The 26,632-nt window shown below is 38.9% G+C and overlaps 1 protein-coding gene across 3 annotated transcripts; it reads left to right on the top strand.

Annotated features, from left to right (window-relative positions):
• On the top strand, window positions 1-24,277 carry MARF1 (meiosis regulator and mRNA stability factor 1). Of its 3 annotated transcripts, none has more exons than XM_015643037.2 (27): window positions 1-66; window positions 1,212-1,419; window positions 2,946-3,620; window positions 4,621-4,795; window positions 6,122-6,348; window positions 7,152-7,269; window positions 7,968-8,140; window positions 8,951-9,385; window positions 9,904-10,073; window positions 10,179-10,340; window positions 10,628-10,817; window positions 11,513-11,691; window positions 12,602-12,682; window positions 13,028-13,264; window positions 14,010-14,129; window positions 14,453-14,628; window positions 14,857-15,077; window positions 15,742-15,884; window positions 17,074-17,207; window positions 17,729-17,931; window positions 18,396-18,623; window positions 19,404-19,634; window positions 19,734-19,946; window positions 20,677-20,737; window positions 20,831-20,971; window positions 21,499-21,669; window positions 21,809-24,277. In XM_015643037.2, the coding sequence occupies exons 2-27, from the start codon at window positions 1,273-1,275 to the stop codon at window positions 22,039-22,041; spliced, it is 5,244 nt and encodes a 1,747-aa protein (XP_015498523.1). In that variant the 5' UTR covers window positions 1-66; window positions 1,212-1,272; the 3' UTR covers window positions 22,042-24,277. The 3 variants fall into 3 exon arrangements, with proteins under 3 accessions (XP_015498523.1, XP_015498525.1, XP_015498524.1); XM_015643039.2 differs by having other exon boundaries at window positions 3-66; window positions 2,946-3,092; XM_015643038.3 differs by having other exon boundaries at window positions 47-66; window positions 1,215-1,419; window positions 21,809-22,041.
• Window positions 24,278-26,632: the final 2,355 nt, after the last annotated feature.

The following is a 26,632-nucleotide window of genomic DNA, read 5'->3' as shown; positions in this document are numbered from 1 at the left end:
AGGGAGGACAACAAAGGCCGGAGGGGCCGCGGTGGCGGCGGGCGCGGGGCGGCGGAGCCGGCGCAGGTGAGGCGGGCGGGGGGACACGGCCGGGCCCCCGGCAGCGCGAGGCTGCTGCGGCAGCCAGGAACCGGCTCCGCACGGTACGGCCCGTCCTGCGGCCGGAGCTGCGGCGGCCTCGGCCCGGGGTGGCAGGAGGCCGGCAGCGCTGAGGGACCGGTGGGGCGCCCCGGGGAGGGCCGGGCTGGGAGCGCCCCGGGAGCTTCGGGACGCAGAGGGCAAGTTGCGGGCATGTGTGCTTAATGTAACGCTTACACTTTTCGGTTACCGTTTTAATTCCGAATTAACCGCTGTTATCAGACACATTCAAAAGTAACGTACTCTAGAGTTGTAAAACTTGATGAACTTGATATTGCACGCTGCATAATTTTTGGATAGCTAGGATTCGCGTGAGTAAATATTTCTGCTAAAAAAAAGTGTAAAACTTCTCTTGAGGTTAAAAACAATGCAGAGGAAAATGTAGTGCTATGTAATGTGTTCTGTGCATATTGTGTTTAACATTAAAAACAAAAGGACCTGAAGGAGTATAGTCTAATGAATGCAGCACGTAGTTGGAGGGTAAAAAGGCTTCATTGCTAACCATAGTTTCTTTGGTACTGAGTCTTAGGTTGCGTTGTGGTTCTGTAAAGCTAAATTGATGTGTAGTGGGGCAGCTTGAGGGTTTGCTGAAGTATTTGTAGGTTATTTTAAAACTGATTAAATCAGTTTAAATGCTAAATACCGTGTGCTTAATACAGGTGTGTTGTGCTTAGTTTTCTTAGCTAGTGGAAAAACAATGAATATACAGCTCAATTATATTAGCTGAGTTCAGTTGCACCTCTTGTGTGTTTACAGTTGAGTTGTTCTTGCCTCATGGATTTGCTTTCTAGGAGAGTGCACTGAAAACTGAGTTGTGTCAGCAGCTGTATGACTCCAGCTAATGCCATGGACTTCAAGGTGTTTCTCCTCTGGTTCTTCTGTTCTATGGGTCATGAGGAGAATTCCTCTATTAAAAAGGATAGTTAAGGCCTTGGCCATAGGTATAATTAAATTTCACATAATTAATGCAGATTCACTGACAGAACAGTAGTGGAATTCTTAAGAACACCTTGGTTCTTCTCTGTTGTGCTTTAAAAGTTATTTAAAGTGTTCTCTTTGTTTTTTCCTCTTAGCAGGTGGGAAGAATGAAAGGAAGGGGGGATGAAAGGATGTTGAACCTTTTTGCTTGGCTGTATGATGGAAGGAAGCAGGACGGAGAACCTCTGCAATAGGTCGTTGGAATGGCTTCAGAGACAAGAGAATGATGCTAAGCCATGGCTCTGGAAACTTTCTAATTGCTTTTCTGCTGCTGAGAAGGCTTTGCCTTGTGGTTCGAAAACGGTAATTTCTGCCTTCCTTCAGAGCATGGTTGGGCTCCCAGTGCAGGGGGGATGGGTGCCTGATTCCAGAGGTGTTACTGACTAAAGGGGGAGTGGGGAGGGAAGGAAGAGGACGCAGCAGCTACCAATGTAGCTGTTCGAAACCTGCCTGGGGATTCAGGGCCTTCACTTGCGTTCACAGCACTCACACCGGTGCTGATGAGTGCAGGCAAGCTGCTTTGCTTCTCAGACTTTACTGTCCACAGCTGTTTGGGATAATGCAGCTGGCTGCCTAAAAGGTGTGTAAGTCTCTTCTGGGGGGCTCTGCCAAGTTATTGCTGAAGAGTAGAGTAGGGAGGTCATGCTTCCAATTGATCTGTTTAGTTTGGAGATAAATTTGAGTCTCTGAATTATTGCTATGTAGTAGCTACAGCAGTTGTGGATACTATTCTTCAAAATGTCTTTATTTTTTCTTGTTTCCATTTCTTTAAATGTTCCTTTTCTGTAATGTACATAATTCTATAAATTTAAGAGGCAAAGGGCTAAGGATTAGAAGGAGTAGTACATCACATTTAGGTACTTGAGCAAGCAAGCTGCAGCTGTTAAGTAATGATCATTCAGACACATTTAATCTAAGAAAAAAAGACATAAGAGAAACAACTGAGTGCGTTGCTGTTTCCATGTGTTGGGGTTAGGAAGGGAGCTGCTGTAAAATCTGGTGTTCAATGTATAAATTAGTTCCATACAGAGTTTTGGCAGAGTTTATCTTCATGAGATGCAGTATCAAGTAGAGAGGAATGAGTAATTAATTATTCATTCATGTGTAGGAAATGCATTAAATTCAATTTAGAAGATAAAAGTTGTTCAGAAGTTTTGTAGCAGTGTTCTGTCCAGATACCTCTACTGACCTTGATTATTCTGTGCTTCTTTTAATCTTGCTTGATTTTCACTGCTGACATTTTAAAAAAGTCTGTCTGTGCCTTTTTACATCTTGATATCTTAAATCAGAGTAGATAAAAACCACTTAGTTGTTGTGAAACTTCAGCATACTTTGCCCTCTGCTATATTACATGCTTGATGTAATTTCTAATTTTTTGGGTCATACCCTTTCAATACATTACTTTCACAATTTTAATACAATTTTAAAATCTTTATTTGAACTAAAATATGATTAGTTACGTTTCTGTAAGTTGTGAAGCTTTGTCATATCAGTATGTACTTGTTCTTAAAAGAAATAAGGATATCTCAGCCTTAGCCTAACAGTTTTTTTGCTTTTCTGATTCTGTTTCATAGACTCGCTGCTATTTGGCTTATAGCTCTTTGGGTTTGTTGCTTCCAAAATCCACTGATATCAGTATACCTAGGGCTGGCACATGTAATTGATATGGTTCTCTTAATATTTTACATGTTCAGTCAGTAAGGTAATAACAGTCATAAAGATAGCACTTTAAATGTGGAATTACAGTAGTCTAAAAATACATGTGTTTTACCCTTTAAAATTATTGTTTTATTCATGTACCTGAAGGTAACTTAACTTTCATTTTCCAGAAAGATTACATGGAGAACAAGAAAGCTGCTGTAGAATTGAAGGATGCTTCATCTCCTCATGCTGGCTCTAAATTGTTTCCAGCAGTGCCGCTTCCCGATGTTCATCCTCTTCAGCAACAGCAATTACAGCTTTCCCCTGGCCCCAAAGTAAGCTGCTGTGCTCATGGCTCTGACTCTTCTTGTGCTCCACAAATGCATTGTGGTGGTGGTGGTGGTGGTGGTGGGAGCCTGATTCACCCTGGCACAATATTAGACTCAAAAAGCACTGGGACGATAACTTGTCAAGTAGGGTCAGGATTTGCTTATCAGTCTGGATCTTCACTGAAGAACGCTCCAGCTAGAAGCAATTTGGCAGGAATTTCCAGTGAGTTCTCTGGCATGTGCGTAGAAAACAGTGTATCTTCCTGTCAGCATCTGGCCTGTTGTGGAAAACTCCATTTCCAGCCCTGTCATGGTAGTGTGCACAAACTGCATCAGTTCCCAGCCCTGCCGAGCTGCCCATCCTCTGGCTACTTCCCCTGTCCCGAGTTCACCAGTGGGGCTGCGGGGCACTTGGATGAGCACATTGCACAGCCGGAGCTGCCGCCACGCGTCTGCGCCAACCCTCTGCACCTAAACGTGGTGCCCCCCGTGTGTCTGAAGGGCTCTCATTACTGCACTGACTGCTTGAGCAAGGTTTGTACACTCCACCTTTCTCCTTCCTTAGTGCTGCGTGCTTCCTGTAGAAATTGTGTGACTTGAGCAAAACACCAGCTCCTGTGGGAGCAGCATGCATCCCCCTTGTTGGTGATGCAGAGGCCAAATGTGCAGACAGCCTTTTTGAATCTGAGCTCTTTTCTGAGGTAACATTCAGTGCAATGGGAAGACAAAGGAGCTATCACAGTGTTCAGCCTACAGGGGATCTGTAATGTATTTGAGTGGAGTTTTAACTTCTTTCAAATCTAGTCATCTCTTCTTTACAGCTCCAATTAAACTGTTCCATGGTAGGGACTCTGAGAAAAGACTAACAGCAGTTAAGATGTACCCATGGGCAGCTGATCAATAAAGAGCCATTTGTAAGTCAGGTGATATGTCTTACGCTACAAGGATATTCTAGTCTTGGTTTGGTTTGATACGTCTTAGTTCAGTCTTCCCAAATTTGTAACTTATACTTTAGTACCACTTTTGTGAAATTCAGAACTTGTTAGAACTGTGCTTGAATATTACTGGGAATTTCTAATGAAATAATGTGCTCAGCTTTGCAAGATCTTAAACTTCTAAGCTGAAGTTTCCAATATAAAAGTGAAATGTCACTCTAATGAGCTAAATAGTGAATTCCATATATTTGGAATTATCACACTTTCTGCACATCATGTCCAGATTTTGTATACTAGGTCTCTGTTTTTTCTTGGTTTTTTTTTTAAAGGATACATATTAGTACTAATTAAAGATGACATGTCTTCATATGTTGAGTGTAGTAGAATCTTTCCTTGCATTTCAAAATCGAAAGCTGAATGTGCTGGGATAGGAGGATAGACGCTTCCTTCGTGCCATCATACAATTGTTAATTAGCTTTGTAAAGCCCATCTGAACTGGCATTTGTTGCAGAAGGGAAACCAAGTGTTTCTAGCATGGAATAGCATTTGTTAATATTGTATACTAAATGAACATGTATTCTGAAAAATTTTCTCAACAGCCAACCAGAAACAGCCTAGTTGATGCTGCTAAAATCTGGCCAAATATTCCTCCTCCAAGTACACAGACTGCACCTGTTCCTATCCCAATCTGTAATGGCTGTGGAACCAAAGGAACAGGAAATGAGAAGAGTTTGATACTGGCAAGCAGCCTTGGCAAATCACCACAGAAATATGGTAAACCACATGCGTTTGAAACTTCCATTTAGTGGATGTTCTCCTTTTAGATATTGTTGTGCAGCAAAAGTTCTCTTAAATTCCACTATTATCTGGAAATTTCCATCAAGTCACAGAAGACTAAACAGTAAAAGAATAGCATGTCTCTGTTTTGAAAATTCAGTACTCGATTTTACATGTTTTGACTACTTAGCTATCTTTCTGTATTGTTGTGTAGAGCTTTGATTTTACTATTACTGTTTTTAATGTTTTAAGAACTAGAAAAAGTAATTCTGCAGACTTGGAAGCTATTTTGTTCTAGTGATGTGTAAAGAAATTCTTTGGCCATATTTGAAAAGCGTTTTCATAGTCTAATGTCTGTTGTCACTCCATATGCAGTAATGGTGTAACTTTAATAATTACAGTAGAGCTTTCTCAAGTGTTCTTAAGAGGAAAATACTTTGTGAAATAATTGTGTGGTCTTTTGACAATGTTAGTACTTCAACTACAAAATCATATCTAGTGTAAAAGTTATAAAAGTCAGACTATTAAGAAATTGATCATTTTACTGTTACTTGAAAGCTACATCCACTTTAAGGTTTTTAATGTGAGACACCCCAATCAAGTGTCTTTTTTCCAAATGCAATTCCAGTGAATCTTTTGGGTAACTAACCAGCATACACACATTTATGATTATCAGGTGTGCCTTATTTTAAATCCTCAGGCAACATTAATTTGCAGCTTGTTTTTGAACTGTGAGGATTCTGTGTAATTCCTCATGTTTCAAGTTGTTTTGTGGGGATGGAATAGTTGTATAGTGTTAGGTGAAACCCCAGCTTAGCCTGCAATAGCAAAAACTCTATATCTCACTCTCCTGAGTTGTTGGACACTTTGTGTTAGTTCTGTATTGCCTTGATTTTCTGTAATCACATCATGGTATTGGTCATCTCATCCAGTTTTGTTTAGATTTCTTATCTAATCCACGGTGTAAATTTGAACAGCGTCCATGTTTTACTTCTGTTACTGATACAGCACCAAGTGTTACATAGCTTCAGACAGTTTTTTGTGGCATTTGGTGTTTTTGTTTTTTAAAAAAATGCATTACTTGATTGTTTGAGAGCTTAAAAGTAAAGTCAAAGTTGTCTTGTTTCTTTATCCTAATCCGACAGTGACTAAATTTTTGTTTAAGATTGATGGTTTGTTGGATTCCTTAAGAAAGTAAAACTGAACTTGCATTCATGGGCATGTTGTTCATAAGGCTTCCCATGTGCGAAGATCATACTATGCTAAGTTTAACATGTTCAGTATTTGGAGATAAAAATGAGCCATATTCTTACTCCTGCACAGGGTCCCCAGAAGTTGCAATAACAGGCCAGGTTCTGGAAAACTTGCCCCCCATTGGAGTCTTCTGGGACATTGAAAACTGCTCAGTTCCCACTGGCCGTTCTGCTATAGCAGTTGTGCAGAGGATTCGGGAGAAGTTTTTTAAAGGTCACAGAGAGGCAGAATTCATCTGTGTGTGTGACATCAGTAAAGAAAATAAAGAAGTTATTCAGGAGCTAAACAACTGCCAGGTATCCAGCCAGCACCAGCTTGGTGTTCTTGCTTGAGAATTTCTGTGCTTTGATTGTGCCAAGATTGATTCACATTCATTAAAGCTTTGTTTGCTTCTGTGGGTTTAGTGCGTCTTTAGTTTATGGGTGGGGTCTCTAATGCTAATTTCTTTTATTTTTGCCGCTGTGATAGTTTTTAAAAGTGAATCTGCATTCTGTTATCTGTAGATAACTGGTTTAGCTTCAGTTCTAATGTTCACAAGAGTGTCTTAATCCCATCCAGTAAAATGTAGTGGTGGAGTCTGTTACTCTTCAAATCTGTGACCAAATTATTAACCTAAAAGAACTATGATTCTGTGAAGTTAACTTTTCTACCTTGTTAGTGAATACTGTGCTGATTGCTAAGGACACCTGTAAATTAGTGGTATTGGAGCACCTTTAACACTACATATATTTTTCATCTATACCTTCTGTTTCTTGGTATTTTTTTCTAGCTCTTTGTCTGGTTTTTATATCAGAAATTTCCACTCTTTAATTTGCAGATATGATAACAGCTTGACAGTTTCTTGGAATGTTTTTGAGGTGTATGAATTGTGATCCTTAACACAGAACAGCAAAAGTCACCCCAAAGACATTGCTGAACAACTAGGGTTGAAGTTTAGTGCTCACAGAACAGATTTTGATACCTATGTGCTCTATTCCATGCATGTGTGCATTAATTTACCTAAATTAAAAGTGCATGTGAGAGCTTGTATTTTATCCATTGAAGTAAGCACAGTTCACATTGAAGCTTTTCTTTAGAGTGTATCTATGTATTTCCACAGGTGACTGTTGCACACATAAACGCTACAGCCAAGAATGCTGCTGATGACAAACTCAGACAGAGTCTGAGGAGATTTGCTGATACACACACTGCACCTGCCACTGTGGTTCTTGTGTCAAGTAAGTGTTGTTTGTGGTACTCAGCTATAGTGCTGCCTTCAGTTCCTCTCTTCCATAGTATTCTTACATATGGTGCTATTGATTTCCAAAAGTGGTGTTTAGAACCAGCTTTAACTGAACTGCTGAAGAATTCTTAATGTCAGTGGCAGCAAAGAAAAAGCAGGGACAGTAAGATGAGAACTTGGCTCAGTTCAGTCACTGTTGTGATTTGATGCCTTTTTGAGTGTTGGTAGGTATGTGTGTGACTACTGTCTAAAGTTAGCTTCAGCAGGAAGCTCATAAATTAAAACTCATGGAGTTGTATTTATGGTCTGGAAGTTTTTAATTCTCATAGCAGCATATTCTATATTATACAGTTAAATCTGCAATCCATTCAGCTATTGAATTGCCATGTGTTGGCCTTGGGTTTCTCCCTAAAGCTAAACTAATGTTTGTTATAGAATTACCCAGTACCAGTCCAATGCCCTGCTGATGAATTGATAAAAGCTCCTGTTAAAAGGAAGCCCTTGTCTTGAGACTGAATGTGAACTGTTGATTTAAATAATGTCTGAGAAGCCTTGTAGCTGTTGGTGCCTTTTCCTTGGAAATTTACAATGAGAAATAGAACTTGAGTGAGATTTGTGGGATTTTTCCTTCAATCATATATTTTAGATTTTTTTCAAGTGTTTCCTTGCCTATTTAATTTTTTTTCCCTCCAGCGGATGTGAACTTTGCTTTGGAACTGAGTGACCTGAGACATCGACATGGTTTCCGAATCATTTTGGTACATAAAAACCAAGCTTCAGAAGCACTCTTACATCATGCCCATGAACTTATTTGTTTTGAAGAATTTATTTCAGACTTGCCACCAAGGTTACCACTGAAAATGCCGGTAAAGATTTTTTAATTCTTGATGCAAAAGACACTTCCAAGTGTCAAATTGCGGGTTTTCTTGTAATTTAGGAGGAGAGCAGGCTGAAATTGTGTGTGTTAATTATGATGGTGAATGATGCCTGCTGTCTATTTGGCCACTGTCTCTGTTTCAGTTACTACCATGTGAATGTTTGCTTTCTGCTTTCAGACAGGAAGAATGAAATACTAAATGAGAAAGTAGTTAAGTAAAAAGTGAAATAGTAAAGGCAGATTTTTGCCAATAAATATTTTATCAGACAATGTATCTTAATCTTTCCCTTGCAGAAGGTTTGGGTAAGAACTGAGTCGTGCATTAAGACATCTTAGTGATGCATTCTTAAGTTTTGAGTGATTATGCCTCTTCTTGGTTTTTTACCTTCCTTGGTGATGCCCTCTGGCTATGTTGTGGTGTCTTTGTACAGCACTCGTGACTTTTTCTTTCTTGAAATAACTTCCTGACCTATGCTTTCACAGACATGTATGGAATTGATAGGTTATTGGATAGTTAACAATGGTGCTTTCTCATCTGGAGAACTGATCAGCTATTGATCCATTGGTCAGGGACTCCATAGTCTATTATAACTTTAAATTATATTGGAGATAGAAGTTTGAGGCTCTACCTTGGTATGAGAGTTTTTCAAACAAACTGAGTGCTGCAAAAGGAATGACTTGGTGATGGGCTGGGGTCGGTGGGAGGGTGGCATGGTCACCAGAACCAGTGTTAGAACTACTGGTTTTGAACCAGAGAGTGTTCTAATAATCAAATTAAAATCTTCCTCCCTTTTAACAGGCTTGTCATACACTGTTATATGTCTATAATCTGCCAACAAACAGAGACAGCAAAAGTGTCAGCAATCGCCTGAGGCGTTTGTCAGACAACTGTGGAGGGAAGGTGCTGAGCATTTCTGGAAGCAGTGCAATTCTCCGCTTCTTAAACCAGGAAAGTGCAGAACGGGCTCGGAAGCGAATGGAAAATGAAGATGTTTTTGGTAACAGGATTGTAGTGTCTTTCACTCCCAAAAACAAAGAACTCAATGAAACAAAAAGCTCCAGCTTTGTGGGAACTGACAAGGTCAAGTCTCCCAAAAAAATTAGCAAGAACACGAAGCTGTGCCTCCTCAACAAGGACTCAAATGATCAGTCTGCTGGTACCAAAGGCTCTGCTGGGAGAGGATTCCAGATTCATGGATCTGTCATCAAACCCACAAATGTCAAAAGTTTACAGGTATTGTTGTTCTACCTTGTTCCATATTCTTGTTTTTAACTTGTGTTCTGAAGATTGCTTTTGTTACTGCTTTAACTTGTCAGTCCTAATAAATGAGTAACTGTAATGTGTGGTGACATTCCTGAATGAGAGATGTGTTTATCTGCTTGGGAAGCAGACAATTAGTGTGAGGGTGATTTGTTTTTTCCCCCTACCTGCCATATTTTGTCAATTTGGAAATACTGCTGGTACTTGCTCTCAAATTCTAGCTACTTTTGACTTTTGCACTAGTGATGAGTAATATCTAGGGTGATCCATTTTGCTTGTTTTGAGGAGAAGTAGGGTTAGACCTACAGTGTAGCAAAATGTTTCAGGTAATTAACAGTCTACTGTCTTTTGCCATAGAAAATCAAAAATTCTTTGATATGAAATACACTATCAAAGAAAAAATGGTCAGTCATTGAGCCTTCCATCAGAAAGAAGGCCTCTGGCAAGGGATGTCTGGTGCTTTTATGCTGACCTTTATCTGTTTCCTACAGGAGCTGTGCCGCCTTGAATCAAAGAACATCAATAGAAATACTGAAAACCAGCAAGAACGTTTAAGAGAACAAATTCCTTCTCCTCAGAGTAACTCCAATGCAACGGTTTCTGTGTCTCTGGCAACCAAAAAAATGGGAGCAGGAGAATCATCCTCCAAAAATAGTCAGAAGTATGCTTAAAATTTTAGAAAAAGATGTTGATGTTAGTTACATTTTTTTAATGTAAATTCTGCAACATAATGTTTTTTCTTTTTCTTATATATATTTGAAAATAGAAAAGAGACCTCTGCTTCCAGGAGCATTACCAATTCCCCTGTAGATAAAAAAGATAAAGATGAAACTGTGTTTCAGGTCAGCTATCCCTCTGCTTTCAGTAAGCTGACTGCCTCAAGACAGCTCAGTCCTTTGCTCATGTCTCAGAGTTGCTGGTCATCTCGGTAAGTGTCTGTCTTGGAAGTGAGATTTCACCAGTACATACATTGATTATTCACAGCTGATTTGCTAGTGCTGGAATTTGTTTTGCCTGCATGCATGTATTGATAAAATCCCTTCTAAATGCTGTATTTATGCACTTGACCTGTACCTATTATCTGATTTTGGGATGTATATATCAGAATTGTGCAGTTGCTTCAGCTCATAAATGTTTTTATTTTACCCAGGAGTATGTCTCCCAACCTTTCAAATAGATCATCTCCACTCACATTCAAGTTTTTATTTTACCCAGGAGTATGTCTCCCAACCTTTCAAATAGATCATCTCCACTCACATTCAATATAGTGAATCATACCAGTGGTACAGACTGCCCTGATCCCTTTGCAAATGGTGCAGACATTCAGATAAGCAACATAGATTACAGATTGTCCAGAAAAGAGTTGCAGCAAAATTTACAAGAAGTCTTCTCAAGACATGGCAAGGTAAAGGCTCGAATTCTTTCATCTGTTTTTTAATTAGTTCCTGTTTATGTATTTAGGGGTGTTTACAGTTTAGGTTCAGATGAGCAGAAAGAGCAGGACTTGAAAACCATGTTAAAAGGATGGGTTGTGGGTCTTTTTTTTCCCTTTAAAAGACCAGATAACAACTTGTACTAGGTTTTTAATTTGTGTGTGGTCATCATAGATCTGGTATTCTGAAGTTGTATATAAAATTCTCTACTAAGTGGCTCATTAGTATGTATGGATGAGACTCAAGATTTAACAGCGTAACCTTTTTAAGCTGTAACGCTGAATTCCTAATGTCAGCTTAAAAATAACAGTAAAAACTATTTTGAGTCAGAAGTGATCAAAAGCAGGAGAAGTGTGAATTGGTGAAAAGCAATTATGGAAGGTGAGGTCAGTGATCCTATTTCTGTCTGATCTGTGGATGACATTTTTCTGGCATAATCTTTATATAGGAAGAAGATGCTTGGGTTAATGAAATACCATAGGCTTGTCTTAGTCCGGGATCACTGGACCAGGATCAATGTTTGCATTGCCCTGATGGCTGTGGTTCATCACACTCCCTTCCCTTTTGTTGGTTTTTGGTTCTTGGCCAAAGCAAGACTGCTTTACTGGTGACTTGCCTTGGGATTAAGGTTTTGGTGTAAATGTCTGAGGTGTTTTCTTCCTCTCAGGTAAAAAGTGTGGAGCTCAGTCCCCACACAGACTACCAGCTGAAGGCTGTGGTTCAGATGGAAAATCTGCAGGAAGCCATCAGTGCTGTCAACAGTCTGCACAGATACAAAATTGGCAGTAAGAGGATTCAGGTCTCATTAGCAACAGGAGCTGCTAGTAAATCACTTTCTCTACTTAGGTAATAAGCACTTTGGTATCTTCTTAATTGTCCTAGCATGTATTAGTAGCTGAGAGAAGATTTAAAATACTGCTTAAAGGGATAATAGGAAAGTAAAGTAAAATCTGCTGTATGATCTGATGAATGTGTTAAATATAACTAGGCTGGTGTTTTGTTCAGCATTTCTGCACTGCTTGTATTCTAAGTTCCATCTGGAGACTCTAGGTCTCTGGTTTAAGAGGGTTTAATAGCTGTGCTACTATTCTTGCATAATACTGATATACCTTTGTCTTAATCTGTGCATCTGAGTTTAGGTTACACTGGGCATATTTATTTCTTTGTTCTTCCAAGAAAGTGTGTATGAATTTAGTTTTTGAGGGTGGGTACACAGTTGGAAACAACAACAGCATCTCATTTGCTACATGTAATATGATACAACTTAGAGTGCTGATGCTAATGAGAGCACAATTTTTTTTCTGACTGAAAGCACTGGGGAAAAAGTTGTCATCACTTATTCACAGAATGAAACTTGTGCTTGGACTGTATTCTACAATTACGTACTACTTGCTGTTGTATAATTTACAGCTTTATTTCATTCTTGCCTGTTCAAAGTTTGCAATGTAGTGACCAGGCTGGTAACTTCTAATGCTGCAGCTTTAATGTTGCATTTTATAGATGCTCAGATTTTAGCACCACCTATGAAAGATGCAACTCCTTCAGAGACATGACCTGATGAATTAGCAGGAATGTTCCTACTTGCAGTCCCTGATCTAAAATGACAATTTTTGTAGTGCTGGAATGGAAGGGAATGCACTTTGTCCTTTATTATTTATAGTTCATAAATTGCATCTGTAAATATCCCGCTAATTTAGGCTGGAGTCTACTAACAACAGATTAATTTTGTGCTAATGCTGCAAAACTTCTCTTACAGCTCAGAAGCAATGTCTATTCTGCAGGATGCACCTGCTTGTTGCTTGCCTGTGTTCAAATTCACAGAAATCTATGAAAAAAAGTAAGTTCCTGGTGGCTACCTCTCCAGTGCTTCTAAAAAATACCTGATCATGTATGATTTTTTTGCAGTGACTTAGAGTAGCAGAGTGGTGAATTATGACCTTTTGTCCTTAGGTGCTGCAGCATGTTTTGTACACAGAGGCAATGATAGCAAAACTGGCCTGTTTTAGAGGGTTCTACTTTCAGTATTATACTCAATTTTTCTGCATTGGTTAAAAGTGTTAATTACATTAATGTTTTACATTGAGTAGTTTCTAGGATATTCTTGTTTACTAAACAAAGATAGGTAAGGCAATGCTGTAATCTGTCCTGATGAAGTGCCTTTATGTCAATCTCTCCCTTTCAGGTTTGGCCGTAAGTTAATTGTCTCAGACCTGTACAAACTCACGGACACCGTGGCCATCCGTGACCAGGGGAGCGCGAGGCTCGTGTGTCTCCTGCCCAGCAGCCAGGCCAGGCAGAGCCCCTTGGGCTCTTCACAGTCACACGATGGCTCCTCAGCAAACTGTAGTCCAATAATATTTGAAGAGCTGGAATATCACGAGCCTGTTTGTAAGCAGCATTGCCTGAATAAAGACTTTATGTAAGCTGTGTATAAAATACTATAAATCTTATAAATATTGGAACAGCATTTAGTGTACCAGTATAAAGTCGAGGTGTGTGTTCTCATAATGTGCTCTAGTAACTCCTCATATGTTTAGTAGTCTATAAGGCAGAGAATATTGTGGTGAGCCAGTGGATTTTCTAGGCAGTTTTCATGGTCTGGTGTGTCCAGAGAAGATGATTTTGTTCTAGCACAGCTGCCAGGATTGAATGGAAGCTGGAAGGTTCCCTGTGTTCCTCTGGTTATGTAGGAGGGTTATATATGCTAGAGACTTCTATTACCTGAATTTCATTACGTAATTGTGGCTGATCATTCTTTGTCCTCCAGCTATATTTAGTAAGTGATTCATAGTGAGCTGCAGGTTTCTTGAAGCCATGTATTTAGTTTTTTGTTTAATTCAACAGCTGCCAGGTTATGCTAGTAGAGCAGTCATTAGGTGTTCATTGTTAACTGACTGCTATGTGCTGCTAAAATTTAATTTGAATGTTTTAATAGGTAATAAAAACATGGTCTTCTAAATGTTACTTCTGGAAATTTGCTGTAGCTGTATTACTTCTGGGGAAAAAACAACAAGAAGTTGCTTGTAGTGTAATACAAGTGCTATTGTCACTAATAGCAGTATATTATATATATGGTGTAATATTTACTATCTGTGTGAGCACAGATACTATGTTAAAGCTGTGTACAGAGTAAGCATGAAAACCTGAACCTCTTATTTTTGCAGTGAACATGAGTTTGATCCAGATTCTTATAGAATTCCTTTTGTGGTTTTGTCTCTGAAGACATTTGCTCCCCAAGTTCACAGTCTTCTACAGACACATGAGGGTACTGTGCCTTTACTAAGGTAAAGTATTTTAATTTCTGTTTTTAGTAAGGTCTGATAGGTTGAAGACTTAAAAACTTTTTGGGAATTACCTGTTGTATACAAACTTAGTTCTTAGATAAAATTATATCCTTTATAGCAAATGAATACACTATGAAGTGATCACTTTTAAAATTCTTGTTTAGGAAAAACAGCACACTTATTTAAAATATGCGTTTTGTGAAGATTTCTGTGTTGTCAGGAAGTTGTTGAAATCCCTTACTTATGAATTGTCTTAATGTTTTTAGGACAATTATTATAGTGATATTTTAGTGTATAATGGAAGCTTTTTTTTTCCTCCATAGTTTTCCTGATTGTTACATGTCAGAGTTCAATGATCTTGAAATGGTGCCAGAAGGCCAAGGTGGTGTTCCCTTAGAACATCTGATTACCTGTGTTCCTGGAGTTAACATTGCCACTGCCCAAAATGGCATTAAAGTTATCAAATGGATACATAACAAACCACCACCTCCTACTGCAGGTAAAGATTTAAAACTTTTTCTCTTTTTTAATGCCAAACAATTAAGCTAATAATTTCTGCAAATAAAATAAACATGTATACTTGTTAAACTTTTTATAAGGAGAAACTTTCACCTTGAATGTTCATACTTACTTTCTTCCATGCTGTAGCTTCAATCCATAAGTAAAGTTCAATGTTTAGTGGAAGAACACTTGTGAAATGTTACAGTAATACGACTTCTGTTTGTAGATCCTTGGCTTCTGCGTTCCAAGAGCCCTGTAGGTAATCCCCAGCTCATTCAGTTCAGTCGAGAAGTGATAGATCTGCTCAAAAGCCAGCCATCCTGTGTCATCCCTGTCAGCAAATTCATCCCAACCTACCATCACCACTTTGCAAAGCAATGCCGAGTGTCTGACTACGGCTATTCCAAATTAATGGAGCTGCTGGAAGCAGTGCCTCATGTACTGCAGGTAAGTGATGTGGTACTGGCCACTCTGAGCTGGGGAATTGTAGCTGCAGCCATCTGGATTCCTGTTTGCTATTGTAGAATAGATGCTGGGCACTTACCTAGTGCCCTTTGAAAGAGCTGGTTGACTGAACCTTGGTGGGCATGTTCTTTTTTTGGCCTGCTGTTTCCATGCTGACCCTTTTAAAACAGCTCCTGGGGAAACCTCAGGAATAAGGTTTGAAGCTGCTCTTAACCTATGATTGGTGCTTGGGTAAAAGTTTTTAGTTGTGCTGTGTGCAGCATAAGAACACTGCAACTGCTGAATGCTCATGAGATGGGTGGAGATGCATAGACTGTGGCTTGAAGGGACTTCTGTGAGAAATAAGTCATGTGACCTTATTACAAAACCCCTGTGGTCACATTCACTTACAGCTTTGAACAGCAGTTGGTTGTGGGATTTTTAAATAACCAATACAAATGTGCAGATATTGCAATAGCACTCATGGGTGAAGTACTGAACTTCTCAAGGGTATACTTCTTAGTATGGGAAGTGGGTGGCCTCATGAGGCTGCCATTTCTGATGCTGTCTCTATTACATTCCTTCTCTAGCCTATATTAATATTGGCTTTTAAATACATTTTACTGAGGGTGCTGGATGTGAGTGACCAAATCCAGTTTTCTTTCAGATTCTTGGCATGGGTTCCAAACGCTTGTTAACACTAACACACAGAGCTCAGGTGAAGCGCTTCACTCAAGATTTACTGAAGCTGCTCAAGTCCCAGGCCAGTAAGCAAGTTATTGTGAGGGAATTCCTGCAGGCTTATCACTGGTAAGTTACCCTAATGAAACAAGAACAAATGTGCAGGACATGTCTATTAATGTGATTTTAATCACAGTGCAAGAGGAGTCAGCACTTAAAATCTCAGTACATAACTGTGGCCACTACATTGCCTTTTCATTGCAATTTGGAAGGTCACACTTCTAATGAAAACAAAAATTAAAAGCTCTCTGCTGTAGTTTATTCCTTCCTTTAGTACTTTAGGTTTGTTTAACTTCATTGAGGTTGGAAATGGATTATTGTATTTCATTAGTTCTCTTTGAAGAACAGTAAAGGGAAAACTTATTGTTACACTTTCTTCAGAATGAAGTACAAAATGAATAGATTAAGTGCCAGGAGTTACTTTTACTACTTTAACTGGATCTAGCACTGGCAAAAATGAGTAATACCTGTCTGGAACATACTGTTCCATTCTAAAAAGAAGGGTTTTATTTGGGTTTTTTTTAAGAACCAAGGTTAATGCTTTCTTAAATGGGAAGATAAAAAGTAAGTTATGTGCTTTAAACAAACCATTGCATCTTAGAGCTACCTGTGAATCTATTTTTGCATGTGTGCTGTTGTAAATCATGTGCCAACAGCTCCTTGGGAGTGCACTTTCCTATTTCCACTCTTGGCAAAAATACATTATTGCTTACTTGTAAATCTACTTAATGTAGAGTCAGTGCTGGCCACTTGTTGAATAAGAGTGTTTGTGAAGTGTTCTTGCTTCTGAGAGGTTTTGGTTGGAGAAGTGAGAAAATACATTTTCATATATTGCACAGTATTTGGAAGCTTAATATGATGCTTTCCAGGAGATGATCTCTGCCTTGAAACCTGCTCTTGTTTAAAAGAGCATATGGCTGTAACTATTAAGCAAATACAGACTATTAGAAGTGTAGCCAGCTGGAGCTGTATACACAGGACAATTACATTTTTCCTAAAGCACTTAAAACCACTGTTTGATATATACAGCTCTTTGTTAAACTGATTGTTCACATGATAGTAAATCTTACTTCTCTGGCTAGAATGGATTTCTAGTTTCCCTTTGTTTTCCAGGACAGTATTATCACCAAGGTGGAAGTTGTCCTTATGTTTATTAGTATTTGAGGCTTACTTTCTCAACTCTCCAGAATTTTTTTTGCCTACAGAGTATGCATTAACGCTTTAACATTAATGCTTTAACAATTTTTTAAATTTTCAGGTGTTTCTCTAAGGATTGGGATGTTACTGAGTATGGAGTGTGTGAACTGGCTGATATTATATCAGAAATTCCAGATACAACCATCTGTTTGTCACAGCAAGATAATGAGATGGTGATTTGTATTCCTAAAAGAGGTATGTCCATGAAACTTTCTTGTGCTGTTTCTAAACAGATTGACTATTTTATAGCTTAGTAATTCAAATATGTTGCAGTGACTTTGGTTTTTTCATAATTGTGTTTCTACCTTTATAACTAAGTTGCTAAGTTCTAGCAAATCAAGAATGTCATTCTCTGAACACTTATAATAGAACAGACAGGAAAACAGGTGGCAGGAAACATAAAATGATGTTACTACTTCTGTAGTCGTGCTTTCTGTGGAATCATTAGACAGTGGGCTGTTTCCGTACAGGAAAAAATACCCACGTATTTGGCTATTTAAAAATCCTGCTAAAGGTCTGGTAAGTTTGGACTTCTTTGGACTATTTTGGACTTTTAAACATGTAAGCCTGGTAAAGGCTTCAGTGGTAGAAGAAAAGAGTGACTTGGTCACTTACATGACTGCTGAAAGCCAGCCACTTGTGTTTGCTTATTGTATTCTGTTGCATTTCATAAGTGTGTTGGGATGTAGCTCTTGCTTTGTTATTTTTAATTTTAGAACGTACCCAGGAGGAAATTGAAAGAACCAAGCAGTTTTCCAAGGAGGTGGTGGATCTGCTGCGGCACCAGCCCCATTTTCGAATGCCCTTCAATAAATTTATTCCTTGCTACCACCACCACTTTGGGCGCCAGTGCAAACTCGCTTACTATGGGTTTACAAAACTACTTGAACTCTTTGAAGCCATACCAGATGTCTTACTTGTAAGTTCCAAAATCAACAGCTGGACCAAAGCATTTTTCTGGAATGTATACAACTGTTTCAGAAGGGGTTGTATTTCTCAAAGTTTGGTATGAGTTACAAACTCAGCACCTGTAATGTTTTTAGACAGATGTATTTAAGGAAATCTTAATGCTATTTTGGTAAAATGGTCTGTGATTTTGAGCACATTCAGGAGGCTGTTTGTTAACAAACTCAAAATTCAGTGTCTCAAAATTGGAGGTTGTTATAGTTATGCTGAATTTGCTTTTAAAAAGTTAACTTATTTTGCTGCTTTTGTTGTATTTCAGAAGTTACATGGTTTTGCTTGCTGCACAAGCAGCTTTTGAGGTGGCTGTGTCCTGGTACAAGGCAAATGCCCATCTGCAGGCCCTGAGTTTGAGTGGCAGCTCACACTGCTCATCCAGACTCATCAACCACTGAGCAAAGTGTCACTTGTGTTCTGTAGGTACTGGAGTGTGGGGAGGAGAAGATTCTCACCCTGACAGAAGTGGAGCAGGTGAAGGCAGTGGCTGCCCAGTTGGTGAAGCTGCTGCGGGCACAGAAGGACAATTCCCTGCTGCTGGCGGATCTGCTGCCCGAGTACAGCAAAACCTTCGGCTACGCCCTGCGCCTGCACGACTTCGATGTCAGCTCTGTGCCAGCCCTCATGCAGAAACTCTGCCACGTTGTGAAGGTAACCTTTTGGCCCTGGCAGTTATCCCTCTGGGGTGTGCAGTGGGTTGTGTTAAGGGGCTTTGTTTCACAGGACATGGCTTAGTATGGGTAACGAGATGTAGTTTCTGGACTACCATGTTAAGTTGGGAAGGGGAAATTCCAAAAGGGTATTAAATGCAGTTTCTGTATTCCTATGGTGTTCTCTGTTATTCTGTAACCTTGCAGCATCCTCTGGGAATACTAATATTTATTTAGCAAATAATAAGTAAAAGATTCTATTCTAGTACTTTTTTCAACGGTACAAATTGATTTTTTTTCCCTTGCCTCTTCTAACTGTGAAAAAGTTTTTTGATAACTGTTTGTAGTAGTTTCAAGTTTTCTAATACTCTCAATTCCTTTACTTTTGTCTTTTCTAGCTGTGGTTTGAGACTTTGAATATAAATATATAGGGTGTCTTCTATGCCAGGGGGAAAGAAGTTGCAGTTTACATGGATGTGGGCACATTGGTTTAGTTACTTCAGTTTTCCTGACCTAGCAGCTGGTGTTAGACTGGAGTTCAGTCAGGACCAACTGGCTTGTAACAAAGAATGAGATCATACCTACCAGTGGACAGAAACAGCTGTACAGGTCTTGTATATTTAAAATAAATATTTCCATGTAATAAGGTACTTGATTTTATGTGGTTTTTGGCTAGGGGAATATCGGATACAGCTATGCTCAAATAAACCCCAGATATACATCTTATTTATAAATCAATCTCTTCTGTGTCCCTAACTTCTTTCCTAATTAATTTTTCTAGGTGGTTGACACAGAATCTGGCAAGCAAATTCAGCTGATAAACAGAAAATCTCTGCGGACTCTGACTGCGCAGTTGCTGGTCTTGCTGATGTCCTGGGATGGAACATCCTTGCTCTCAGTTGAGCAGCTTAAGCAACATTATGAAACAGTCCACAGTACTTCACTTAATCCATGTGAATATGGATTTATGACCTTAACTGAACTCCTGAAGAGTCTGCCTTACTTGGTTGAGGTGTGTAAGCTCTTGCCTTTCTGATGTGTTTGAAAAGCCTTTGTATCTAGAGACTGTGGAAGTGTGTGCTCTAATTCTTCTTTTCTCTTTTTCTGCTAGGTTTTTACCAATGGTGCAACAGAAGAATATGTCAAGCTTACAAATCTGTATGTTTTTGCAAAGAATGTGAGGTCCTTACTTCACACCTACCATTACCAGCAAATTTTTCTTCATGAGTTCCCAGTAGCATACAGCAAATACACAGGAGAAGTGCTGCAGCCTAAAGCATATGGATGCAATAATTTAGAAGAGCTCTTGGGAGCAATTCCACAGGTGTGAAGAACTCAATTGTGCACAATTACATTCAGATTTCTGCGTGGATTCAAGTACTTAAACAACCACAGTTGCTCTTAGTTGGTGTGAAATACTGGAATAATTACCTTCTTCAGGGAAGCTTATGCTAGTTGTATTTTTAATACACTTCTGAGAAATATGGAAAAGAAAAAGAGAATAAGCCAGCACACATGCTTTGGTGAAATTTTGCTTAAGAACTGTTCCTAGTAAGGCTGTGAACACCCCTGGCATCTCTGAATGAGAGAATTGATTTTCTGTCTGTGTGAATGAATGGTTGTACAGTACTGAATCCTCATTTTGATCAGAGTGCATTATTGGGTTTGGGAGTGAAGAATTCTGGGACCTTGTCAGAAGTGCTGTATTCTTGTCATCCACATATCCTAGGTGCTGTGGGATAATTTTGTGACCTAGTTTGTGGCTGTCATATTTCCTTTCAGCCAATCTTTCTGAAGAGTGACAAAAAGGAATTTTTCAACTCACGTTTAAACATTTTAGTTTCATTAATGTGTATTTAGTATACTTTCTGGCAGTATGGTTTGCCTTTGCTATCAATTACTTTGAGCCCTTCCATGGGTAGTGTGGTACAAATTAGCAATGTGATTTAATTTACTGTTGGAAATCATGTCAGTGCAAAGCTGGATGAAAGGCAATGAGCAAATGCTTTGAGCTTAGCATGTGCTGATGTTCAATTCTGCTTCTGTCTTAATAGGTGGTCTGGATTAAAGGACATGGCCATAAGAGAATTGTAGTCCTGAAGAATGATATGAAAAGTAAGCTGATTCAATTTTGAGCAGTATCTTTTCTTTTATATTTTTTAAGAGGCAGCTTGAGTTAACTAACCAAATTAACTTGCCTTTTTGTAGCTCGTTTTAGCTCACCTAGTTTTCCCCCTGCTGATCATGTAGATGATCATGGAAATCAACTTGCTGACAATAATGGACATATTATGGAGACCCAAGGATCCACTTCATCAATGGAACTAAATCTAGGAAGGCCTAGCAATGGTAATGCAAAATTGGTTTATATAAGAAACTTATTCTCTTAGGGGAAATAAGCAGAGTAATTGAAGCAGCATGGACAAAGGTGAGTTAGTAAATCTGAACTTGTGTAAATATGCATTTTGGCTCGAAAGCTTGTTGAACTTCTCCGAGTTTGTGGTTAGGCTTGTGTCCTGAGCTGCTTGTCTATCAATCTGTGTGTGTATATATGTGTAATAGAGGGAGAGAGCTTCTGGGTACTCCTTCCCTGGGATTTGGTGGAAATTTGTCTACAGACATGAAGCTAATGAGAGAAGGGGGTCAGCTTCTGCTAGCAGTGTCTCCTGTACTCTGATGAGAATTTACTTAGATGCTCCTGATGCGGTAAATGAATCTCAGGATGGATTAGCATTAATTAAATTAGTTTGGTGTTAGTATTTCAAATAGTTCTTAAATCCTCAGATTTGCATCTGGAGATTTTATATTTATCTGTGACAGTAGTGGAACCTTCACAGCTTACAGATGCTCTGAAAGATGTTCCCTTATTTTTGTAGTTTCTAATCAAACAGAACAAGAACTTCTTTGCCTCACAAACACATCTCCTGTTGATCTCCTGTGTGAGCCAGTACCTTCTTGCCTGCCATCCCCTCAGCTGAGACCTGATCCTGTGGTTCTTGAGTCTGCAGACCTCATTCAGTTTGAGGAACGCCCTGCACCCCTCCCAGGTAAGAGCTTGCCTCCCCTTGTTGCTTCACATCAGGCTGATGAGTTCTATTTAAGTATTCTGTTGCCTAACAGCAGAGAAATACTCTTTTTTTTATAAAAACAGAGCATCAGTAAATTGAGTTGTCTTATTTATTTTAGAGATAATGATTTTAACAGAAGAAGAAAAACAGAGAATTGTAACCACAGCTGAAGAAAAGCTGATCTCTGGTTCTGTGGTGTCTGACACCACGGAGAATGCTTCAGTGCCTCCCTGTCAGTCCTCTGAAACCCAAGTAAACAAAGAAGCAACAGACAGCCCAGCCAAAAAGCAACTCAAAAACAAGGTCAAATTGGCAGCAAACTTCTCACTTGCACCTGTAACCAAGCTTTAACTCTTTCTTTTTAGTGTGAAAGACAAATACCTATGGACTGTGCACAAATTAAAGCTGTTTGCTAGCCCATGTGTATTTTAATGGAAAACCTAGAGGAATTAATTTGTATTTAATGTATTCTGTGAAGATTTTGTTCCTTTTACACTGAACACAGCTGTTAGCAGAGCAGATTTTTTTCTATTATTTTGAAAAAAAATCTGGCTTTTGTTAAATTATTCTTGAATTTTACAGTTTTTCATAAATGTGTTCAGTAAAAGCAAAATATTACTTCAACAAACATGGAACAGATTTTATTTTCTTTAAGCCTTGTTGGTGATGTAATCATACATGTAGCATATTGTATTCTATAGGCTGTTGCTTACTGGTATTGTTTCAGACAGTATTAATGAAATGCATGATTTGTCTTTCAAAAGCCTGTTGAGAAATTTTAACTCGCTGACCTGGGGTGACAAAAGTGAGGGGAGCTGATTGTCCTCCAGAGGGGAAACTTGTTCTCTGACCTTTCAGATGACTTGTAACTGCATTGGAAATTCTTGTCTTGAGATGTCTGTAGAAGGTTTACGTGGGTCTTGTGTAAAACTTGTTTTAAATGTTTTTTTTGCAGTAGCTTTCAGTTCCATTTAGGAGCTTTCTAGGACACTGATGCTTTAAGCTTCCCTCATATTTAGTTTGTCTGGCATGGGTTTGGTTAAGGAAAAGACTGTCTTGATGTCATGAGTGTAAGATACAGACACACACATTTTCATTGTGTCTAGAAATGAAGTTAGGAAGATTCTGATATTTCTGAAATATGCATCTAATGCATAAATTACAGATATGGAGTGGGTCTTATTAAAGTGGTTGGTGATGGAAGGTATTGATGCTATTTCCACCTGTAAGGAAAGTTCTAGCTACATGTGGAAATGCTAAGGTTGTTCTGCTTAACCTTGTTTTCTATTTTTAAGCATGTTCAGTAAAGGGAAGCTTGTTCTTTGATGTGCTGTCTTTTTAGCTGTGTCTGTTTTTATTCTAAGACTTACTCCTAGTGTTGGCAGCTTTTTGAATTTGTGGTATCTTGTGTTGGCTTTTGCAAGGGCCAGCTTTGGGAGAGAGGCTAAGTCAGTGGATGACCTTAACTCTAGTTAGCAGAACTGTCCAGTGTGTGAGACTTTCTACCCATTCTGGGTAACCATGGCATTTACAATGGGTTGTATTTGCCAGGCAGCAAATAAATGCTTGTAGTATTGAAAGAACCTATACTAGAAGTTTTCCACTGGCCAACTGAGTATTTTTTTAGGTGGGTTATATTGTAATATGCAAGAGATGGAACACAGGCTCTAATTTTTCAGCCAGCAGCAGGAAATGCCACTGAACAATGGCTATGGACAGAATTTTACTAGTCAGATTTTGTTATAAAATCTTTTATATTTAGGCAAGTATTACCAGTAGTGAGTTTATAGCCATTGTAAGTGCAGAGAAACACTGGGATGTTCTTCTGAGCATTATGGCACAGTATTTTGAGTCCACAGTAAACCTCTACAGACATACTGCTATGGAAGAGGAAATTTAGAAGTAAGTTTTCTTGGAATGTTTTTAGCGAGTTAAGGTGAAAGCAGATTTTCTTGCATTTAACTTTTTTGGATAGGGAATTACAGTGATCAGTCTAGATCTTTGTTTCAGAAGAGCATGCATTGGAGAAGAGACCAGCCTGAAATTGTATTTTCATGAGATGCAGCTACAAGTCATTTGGAGTACTAAAGAAAACCAGGTTTTTGCTTCAGAAGGAAAATACGGTGTTTATCCAAATAATGTGGTGGTTGTACCACATATGTGGAGGTCAGCATATCTTATCTGGATTCATGTGTGATTCTGCTGAAATTGCTGTTTGAAAGTAATAGAATAATACTTTTGAGAAGTTGTGTTCATAGTGTAACAAAATAGCTAATTGAATTGCAATATATTTTTTTATCCAAAGGGTTAAATGAATGATGTGACTTACAGATTTAAAAGCATTGCAACCATGAAATTGTTTAATTTAGCAAATAAATGTACTACTTCAGATTCATGTTTGTTAAAAGAAAAAAATGTCACTGAAGCCCTCAATTTATGCACTATTTTTTTTCCTTGGAATGGGAGAGACAAGAAAGACTTCTTTTCTTAGCTGTCTACTTTGTTTGGACACTTTCTTTTGTGGCTCAAGTGCTGTTTTGTGTGTTGGGACCAAACAGTTGTCAATAAAATTTTCAAGCAAGCATAACTCTTGTCCTTGTTTCAAGACCTGTGGGGATAAAAACCCAAACAAACCAACCTGCCCTAGAATGCTTAAGTTGCTGTGTCATGTTAAATTCAATTACTGAGACAGAACAGAGAGCAGGGACTTAGTGAAGCCTAAGGAAACATCATAAATTCTGGAGAGTGAGGCTTTTCACAATTTTTGCAATTGAGCTGATGGCAGAGGCAGTCAGTGTCTCTTACTGCTCTTCATGCAACATCATGTGTAGGATTTGTTTTGAAAAGCTGTGCTATTTACCAGCCTAAAGAGAAAACATGGAGAAGGGGCTGTAAATTCAGCAGGTAGATGTCAGGTATTCCTCCTCAGTCTGTCTCCCTTTGAGATGTTAAAATCCTTGCAAATAAGGTCATGTGAACAGTAATCAAGTTAACAAGTCACTCTTGGGTTAAATAGCTTTTTCCATTTGAAGATGGTAATTATTCAGGAACTACAGATATGGCAGATTTCTTTCACTGGAGTGTTTTGAAATTCAGAATCTTAACAAAATAAAAAAAACTGTTTTGTCATCTTGCAGCTTCATGGACAAAAGCCAAGACCTGGATGAGCTGCTCCTGACTTCCTCTTTTTCTGGGGGGAAGTTTGTTTGGGTTTTGGTTTTGTTTTGTGACATACTCTCACTCAACTGTTAAGTGGTGTCTGCTGGAGTAAATGTCAGGCCTGCTGCAGATAAGCAATCACTTGACCTTACAAAGTACTTGTTCAGTAAAACAATTTTGAACTACCTAAAAAACTTAGCAGGAAACTTCATAAACAGTGTAATGAATATCCCTCTTGAAAATAATGAATATTCCTCTTTGAAAGGAGGAACAGGTGCTTTATAAAAGCTTCCTACGGCAGCACCACAAACCCTCTAATCACCACTGTTGTGAATATTTTTAAGTAAATGAATGAGTAAAATCCCTCATAGCACCTGGTAGGTGATTACTTTCAAAAGATGAGTTTGATTTTAAATATTGCTTTAATTTTATGCTGCAAACATTCCCACTTCTTTCATTCTCATTTTATGTTAAACCATCTGTTTTAAGTTAGTAAAAAAGTTGTGATGGAAATAGCTTTCACTTTTTTCTAAAATTTTAATATGGCTTTTTTTGCTTGCCATAATGTAACAGGACAGACTGACTAGTTGCAGGGTAAGCTGTGGTTTAATTCTTATTAATAGCATTTTTCTAGCAAGTGTTACTTTTAATGCTGTATTCCTGTGTGACTATTTTTGTTTAGTATTACTTAGGTGGGTAAAGACAAAAAATCCTGATTGAAGTGATTATTAAAATGGCTTGCAGTGCTATATGTATGCTAGAGAGAGCAGATTGAACTAAATAGAGAATGCTATTTTACAAGAAATTTCTGAAATGCCACTTCAGGATGTTATTTGAGCATTTTTTGACACTGCTGTCAAAGCACTATTATATGTCATGCCATGGCTCAAGTATCAGTCAGTCTTTCAGTTATTGAATTCAAAAGTGAAGAATTGCATCCTGCCAGAGGAGCTGATCTGTGTCATGAAGGAGAAAAACAACAAACTCTTCTGTTGGTGTGGATGGGATGAGGTAATTGGCTGCACGAAATGTGATACTAGCTGTAGTCATCTCCTCTGGTTTTGTGACCAAGCCTGTTAAAATCCACTGGTCTCTGTAACTGATGAGATTTACTTTTTAGGCATCAGTTTAAATGTCTCTTGCTGTCTTACCACAATTCTTTCAGTCTCCCATGAAGCGTTGTTGCAGGGAAGTGTCTCTCATTAAGAAAGGCTGTAAAGAAGGCAAACAAATGTGAGGGGAGGTCTCCTGGGAGACACCTCCCTACTCATCTCTGAGACCAAGTTGCTGCTGAGGCTGTCAGGATCCAGGCTCAGCTACTGAGGTATTCTCAGCATCCCATGTGAAGTGTTGTGTGCACATGGAAGGGAGAGGAAGTTTTGGACTGTGGTAAATTTTTGATATGATCCTGTTTGAAAGCAGCCTGCTTGCTTGGCTGTTGATAGGATGGGTGGGATCAGGCGAAACAAGATGCACTTTGATAACAATGGTAACATTGTTTATGCTGAGGTGGAGGAGGATGTTTTGCTCATTTCAAAAATACCACAGCCCTTTTGGCTTGGCAATTCTTTTGATATTCAGATGTGTTTGGGACCCTTATATTCTCCGTGTAGGGCTGGGAACTGTCTCTAATCTGGGCAGGCTCTGGGCTGTAGTGAGGTTCCAAAGTCATCTAGGGGCATAATGAGACTGGCTTTTTTGGTGGGTTTTCTTTGTTCAGTGAGGAAAATCCTTTATTTCAGTAGCATCTCTAACTTACCCCTAAGCATTACTCCTTTCATGC

Source organism: Parus major, chromosome 14 (genome assembly GCF_001522545.3).
Source record: "Parus major isolate Abel chromosome 14, Parus_major1.1, whole genome shotgun sequence".
Classification (NCBI taxonomy): domain Eukaryota; kingdom Metazoa; phylum Chordata; class Aves; order Passeriformes; family Paridae; genus Parus; species Parus major.
Note: the sequence above shows the minus strand (reverse complement) of the source record. Positions and strands in the feature narration are given on the sequence as shown.